This window comes from Saccoglossus kowalevskii, chromosome 18, assembly GCF_978046115.1.
Source record: "Saccoglossus kowalevskii chromosome 18, keSacKowa6.1, whole genome shotgun sequence".
Taxonomy (NCBI): domain Eukaryota; kingdom Metazoa; phylum Hemichordata; class Enteropneusta; family Harrimaniidae; genus Saccoglossus; species Saccoglossus kowalevskii.
In genome coordinates this window covers 14,036,833-14,043,885 of record NC_140658.1, presented here as the reverse complement: position 1 = coordinate 14,043,885, position 7,053 = coordinate 14,036,833, and the positions used below count along the sequence as shown (strand labels likewise).

The following is a 7,053-nucleotide window of genomic DNA, read 5'->3' as shown; positions in this document are numbered from 1 at the left end:
CTGAAGTTCAGTCCCTGCGCAATGGTCAGCAAGTTAATTCAAATAGCCCATTGGTAAAATTCGACCCAATTCTAGTAGAAGGTGTTATGAGAGTTGGTGGCAGACTGAGAAATTCACAAATTAATGAAGATGCAAAACATCAGATAATCACAACACTCATTGTTCGCCACTATCATATTTGTACTGGTCATTCTGGTACAAATCACACTCAGACAAAGGTTTTGGCCCATTGGTGGGCGTGCAACTGCCATAGCAACTTCAAGGAACTGTGTTGATTGCCGGAAAAGACATGCTCGACCACCCAATCAGAAGATGGCCAATTTGCCAATAGATCGAGTTACTCCCGCCTTGCCTCCCTTCACTTGTGTAGGCGCTGATTGCTTTGGACCCTTCTATGTCAAAAATGGAAGGTCCATGTTGAAGAGATATGGTATAATATTCACCTGCCTTACAACTCAAGCTGTGCATCTCGAGGTAGCTTATTCACTGGACACAAACTCATTTTTGAATTGGTTGCGGCGATTTATAACTAGACGTGGTAAGCCACAGCTAATTAGGTCCGACAATGGAGGAAATTTTGTGAAAGGTGAAAAGGAATTGCGATTGGCCATAGAGAACTGGAATCAAGAACAAATTCACCAATACTTGCTACAAAATCAGGTTGAATGGAAGTTCAACCCGCCAACAGCATCACATCAAGGTGGTGTATGGGAACGTTGCATCAGAACTGTGCGCAAGGTGTTGAGTACCTTGACAACTGAACAGACCGTCAATGATGAAGTCCTTCACACACTTTTCTGTGAAGTTGAAATGATAGTCAATGGGAGACCTATTACTAGGTTATCAGATGATTCGAAAGATTGTGAAACCCTCACACCAAACCACCTGCTCTTGCTGAGAGCAGGACCGAAACTTCCACCAGGAATATTTGTCAAGGAGGACTGTTACGTGAGAAAGCGTTGGCGCCAAGCACAATATCTTGCTGATGTGTTTTGGCATCGATGGATAAAAGAGTATTTATCGGCTCTTCAGGAGAGACAAAAATGGCGCAAAGCAAGAGATAATGTCAAGACAGGCAATGTTGTTTTGGTTCATGATCTATCAGCTCCAAGATGTTCATGGCCTCTTGTTCAGGTTGTGGAAGTATTTAGAACCACCTCAGATAATATGGTTCACTCAGTGAAGTTAAAAACATCAACTGGGATGCTAGTAAGACCAATTACGAAGATTGTTTGCCTTGAAATTTCTGGAAAAGACTAGACATTGAACAGTAGCAATATCTGTGTCTGACAGTATGTCGATTGTTATTGTGTTCTTGTTTACAGAGGGGCAGAATAATCCCCAGTGTTGACTTGAAGGGTAGTCTACCCCTAATGACAGTCATACTTGTATTTATTGTTTACATTGCTTTGTAATTTAGATGGTATTCAGAGTAATGTTATAAAGGCTCAAATATTCGCCTTTAAGGGGCCGTGTTGCTGCCGGTTCGCAACACAGTTAGATATGTGGCGCCCTCTAGTGGCCCTTTCGGTTTGTTCAAAGTTGACTTTTTACCTTTTGAAGATCACAAGTTTTCACTCTACCGCGGTATTTGATTTTGACTCGTCACTAACACTCAATTCGTCATTCAATTCACGCTATTCCATGGTCAAGACACAAACGTAAGTGTGATCTTATTTCCTGTTACTGTAATAGTGACATCCTTCAGAATTACTAATTTGTTGATGAGTGAATTCAGCGAGGTTTCTAAATGCAATTTTACAAGAGGCGTCGTAGATCGACATGATGTGGAAAATTCCGTGAAACTTTATTTGTTTTTTATCGATGATTGTGCAACCAATGCCTTAATTAGCGATTTATGCGTGTCTGGTTTAATAATCTGATTCATCAATTTATGGTTATGTCTCAATATTCGCAACCTTATTTCGATTATGTGCAATTTTGTTTTACTCGATGCTTATCACGTGACCACTATCTCCACGTGTGATGTAATTGACATGTACAATTGATGTATCGCAACACCTACTTCTGTATTTTTATTGTTCGCTATTATTGGTCTGTAAGCCGCGAATATTACCAATGTGTGAATCATATTTTATTGTCTAAAATTATGTATTTACATTATACTTGTACATTATTTATACCTTTGTAATTTCTTTATTTATTTTCTTTTTTATTCATTTTACAGTTGAAACCATTGTCATTGTCACTGCCAATATTATATTGTAATCGACCTCGTTTGTCTACTAGATGTGATTAAAGTGATCAATGCGTTGATAGTTGTGTTTTATCCAACCAATTGTGTTGCGTCAATATTCACCCTCAACCGAACAGCAGGAGCTGTTACAAATATATGTAAGTATCTTAAAAAATAGTATACAGATACCATGGTAATGCTGAAATACGAAGTTGTCCCTTTCTGTTTAGATCAATGCCGTCTGGGGAAACTGAGCGACTTTCCGGCGACAATAGTTATGATCATTTTCATTTGATAGCGTTAATGAAAGAACAAGTCCCGAAGCTCCATTTTTTGGGTTTGATGTGTTTAGTGTCACATACCCACTCATGAATAAACAATGACATCATAAATAATTAATAGCAGTCAAATGCCCACAGATGCGTCCAGTCGGGATTTCTTTTTGTGGTCACTTTAGTTTCCGTGATTACGCAAAAAAAAACTTAAAACAATTATTTCTTTTTGTAAAACAAAAAAGAAGTCCCGCTTTTACCAGTCTAGGGTATGCACTGTAAAACATTTTACATTCCCAAAAAATGAGGCAGTGAAAACAACAAATTTGTAGCACTGGAGTTGTATTGGGATCAATAAATGTCACTCTAAAATATATATATTTTTTTGTACTTTAATAACAGAGAAACAAAACTTTCCTGGGCACTGAACTTTGACCTAGATTGTCCTAACTTGCTAAAATGAAACTTATAATTCTTCATTTCTCATTTCAGGATGTTGAAGGATGATAAAAAGGGGCGAGACCAGGTAAGTGAATTATTTTAAGTCTATTGTTCTGTGCACATTGCAGTATGTTTGCATATATTGATGCCAGGAGCTGACAGGTTACCAAAGTAATTTTTTTTTTCATTTTGCAAAAGCTTCAAAATTGAGTGGTTAACTGTTTGCTAGAATCATCACAGTTATCACACAGCTCATGTTTAACAATATTATTCAAAATTGAATAGGTAATGTTGTTTACTTATCAACCCACAGATTGCCATTCCTGCAGTGGCTGTTTATCCTTCAAAAAAAACATCAACTTTGTTAACCTGCCAGGGCCTATCACAATCTTCAACTTTCCTGCATGTGTAGATGTCATCATTTTTTGTTTGCATATTGACTACCAAATAATATACAGTGTAGCAGTTTTATTTACATTGTGTAATATCCGTCATTTCTGTACCCATCTGAATTCAAGTTGTTCTAATCTCAGTGAGAATACTGTATTGTATGTTGGATTGATACTGTAGAATACTTTATTTTCGCTTTGAAATAAATTTTGCTATTTTCGCTGAAGGAATGTTTCAAGTGAAAATAAAATTCATATATATAAATATATCTTTTTCCCTATATTTTACATTCAAAACGTCAAAAATCAGTGAAATTTATTCCATACAAGACGCCTGAAAAATGATTTCAGTGAAATTTAATTACAGATAAAATAAAGTATTTTACAGTACACAACTATATGACCTATTTCCTATGACCATAGAAATCTCCGTCATTTATGTAAGTGTATGTACCGTATTTTCTTTATTAGTAGCGCTTACACTTTACATACATGATAGAGCTATGTCTATGGTCAAAATGATTCGTATATCGGCCCAGTGTACAAATACGTACAACTGTTCGTTTCTGTTTCACATGCCCTTACAATAGAGCAAATGTCATTCTTTCAAAATCCTAAATTTATTCTCTCAGTTTAAAATCTTTTAACTAAAGAAAATTTAAAATATTTCGAGAACTTTTTTCTATTCACTCGTCATTTTCGTGTAAAGCATTGAAATAAGAACACTTGATGATTGAGATTATTGTACACTTGTTAAACATGAGTTGTTGTAGATTTTTTAGTTTGTGCAATACTCACCCCAAACACTCGCTTTGTTTTCTTGTTTTCACTTCCATGCTCATATTTCTATGTTTGCGGTTTATTTTAGTTGGACGTAAGTAACTCATTATGTAGGGTAACTAATCAAGGGATCACTAGAGATGTGTGCTCTCTATATAATATCGGTCAAAACTGACAAATTGGGAAATATTTGTGGTGAATCATAGTGTTGTGTCGATTGAACAAGTTTTGTGTGGCTGTAAAATATCACTTTAATTTTTGGAATTAGAGGGTCTGTTATATCTTGTTGGAATTATTAAGAACCATTAGCTGTGTTTTTGGTGCATTTATTCAAATTTTACATGATTGCTAGATGACTTATTCAGCCAATCAAAACTATTGGTGGAAAATTATACCAAGTACAACAGTACATTGAAATAGTTGCTTTAGTTATTTGTAATTTGGTACAAAGAAAATCACATTTGATAAACAAAATTAGTGTGAAAACAAAGGAATCAGATATCATAATATTTTTGTTTGCTTCTTCAGAAGTCACCTACAATTTTTTTGAAAACTTTTCTCAGCAGTCAACAACTCGACTTGGTTTATATTTTTCCAATTTGATTTAAGATTTCCACAAAATCAGTTCCGTTAGAGGGTGCACTTACTGATAGTGATATTAATTGACCGTTGATGCTAGATGTAACGTTATTTTGACCTCAGATAGCACCTAGACTTACGATAGAGTGATAACATGCTGCCACGAAGCTAAACAACTTCAAAACTAATCTTAGTACGTATGTCTGTCAGACAAATTGATATAGAGAGCGCACCACTCTGATGGCTAATCCCGACGTGTGTCACTTGTATTTCAAGTAAAGATAATACACTGCTGAATTAGATACATGTATTTCCAAAACTGTTCACGGTACAATTTAACTTTTTCACCACCAGACATTTTATTGCACTTTTATACTTTTCAATATTTCTGGAAATGAACCCTAAATTTGGAGCCAAGAGACGGAATTTTAGTAAATTTTCAGTTTTTACTTGGCTATTTTTTGCCCAATCATCGGAAGGGAAAGAGCTGACTATGAATGTGACTATTTTGTTAATTTGTAATGAAAAAAAGAAATTGGTGGTAAAAAGGTTAACCAACCTAGGATTTTTCTCTATTTTATAATGAACGACCTTTGGGTCAAACTGTCTACTCAATCAACTAGTTCATCTGGCTTGTAGAAATTACCGTATTTGTCTTCAGTTAAGCGCCACCTTCAATTAGGCGCCAGTGCCACAAAAACTTTGTATTTTACACCTCAATTAAGCGCCAGACAAAGTTGAAATTTTGGCACGTAATGATCGTGAATTGGGCGCCGGCGGATCGACTACCGGTTACCGGTTCGTAGTGATGGACGCGATCGCGGAAGTCCCTCGCTGTTACTGTACGAATGGCTTTTATGTAAAAAAAATTGGTTTTGTTTCTAACAATTTTTAAGAAATCGGTCTATAATCTCTTGAAACATGTCTTTTTAGTCTACTGTAGAAAATATCAGCGTGGTTTTTAATTTCGCAGTAAGTCCATAAAAACGAAATTAAAACAACGCGAAAATGTTCTGTTTCAAATGCGCTGTTGTCACAGTAAACAGTGTTAAATTATTCTTTAAATGCTCAGTTTACTTTCCAAAAATAACTAATTTCTTGATTTGAAAAAAAAATCATGCAGTTTTTCCCACCAAAATCAAAGCCAAAATATCGCAAACATTGGCAAATCACTTCCGCATTGCGTTCATACATTATTTAAATGAGCTATGGTAATTTGATCACGTTGGCATCATCCAGCATTTTGATTGGTTAATTAACGACTTGACCTATCTGGTCAAAAAACGCGTTCCAGGTCAAGTCCGAGACAGGAAGCATGGCAGACATCGAATCGCGCCGAGCGTTTACATGCGACCAGAATCATTCGCTTACGATGAAATTAAGTTGAATTTTACTTGCATTTTATTTTTTGTACGTTATTATAACTACTACTGAGTAATAATCGTAACCGTGGAATGCAGCATGACCGGATTTTGCTACCGTGATCATTGACTACTAAGCGTTGAATTTGTGTTTGTTTTATTTTTCTGTTGATTGTACGGCAAACTGTGAATGTTTTCTAAAGAATGATATTTTTTGTATAACTTTCTAAACTGTCTGAAAACAGGTCATTTACTCAGTATTTAAAATAAAGGCTACAGTGACTAAGCGTCAGACTGTAATGTAAAATATTGTCAATAATCTATCACCAGAATGGAGCAAAAACAATGGCTTGTAACACAATTACCGGTACTAGAACTTGAAATAAGCGCCATTTGAAACAAAGTTGCTCAAATTTAACCACAAATAAGCGCCACCATGACATGAAAGTGTAACAAAGTGGCGCCTAATTGAAGACAAATACGGTATGACTTTTTTGTTGAAACTTGCCAGCAAGCAATATTAATTGCAAAAAAAAAAAAATTTACCCTTACTTCTAATGTTCAGGATGGTGTTACAAACCATAACAGTGCCATTGCAAACAATTTCTCCAAAAGTGGGAAATTATAGTCATATTTGACAATAATTTGTGTTTAGATTCACATGCTCAGAAATTATGCGAGCCAATCACATGGGAGCATCATTCGATGATTGTTAACTTGTCTCGTCCAGTAATCTGTTGGTACACTGTATTTGCTCTATTAGTGGCGCATGAGCTTACTTAAACAGCTGAGGTGTGTTTGGTCAAATAAATAATATTTTCATAAATCATTATACAATAAATGCAATTATCTGGCTTACATTGGAGATGCACTGTTAATAGAGCAAATACAGCCATTGTAGCTGCCAATCGTTTACTATTAATTTACTTGTATTCGTTTGTAGTCTTTACTACGCATATGTAAGTTTAGCAAGATGGTCACAGCGCCCTCTGTGTGCTGTATGAATATTTGAAGGAAACAATTACAAACACACA

The 7,053-nt window shown here is 35.6% G+C and overlaps 1 protein-coding gene across 1 annotated transcript; it reads left to right on the top strand.

The window, feature by feature from the left end:
* The first annotated feature begins 312 nt into the window (after positions 1-312).
* On the top strand, positions 313-1,260 carry LOC146731602 (uncharacterized). Its single transcript, XM_085492947.1, has one exon. It carries the CDS (start codon positions 313-315, stop codon positions 1,258-1,260), a length of 948 nt encoding a protein of 315 aa, XP_085349073.1.
* The last annotated feature ends 5,793 nt before the right edge of the window (positions 1,261-7,053 follow it).

What these genes read in the sequence shown, in the direction of transcription:
- LOC146731602 (XM_085492947.1), top strand. Translation starts at nt 313, where the DNA reads ATGGCCAATTTGCCAATAGATCGAGTTACTCCCGCCTTGCCTCCCTTC.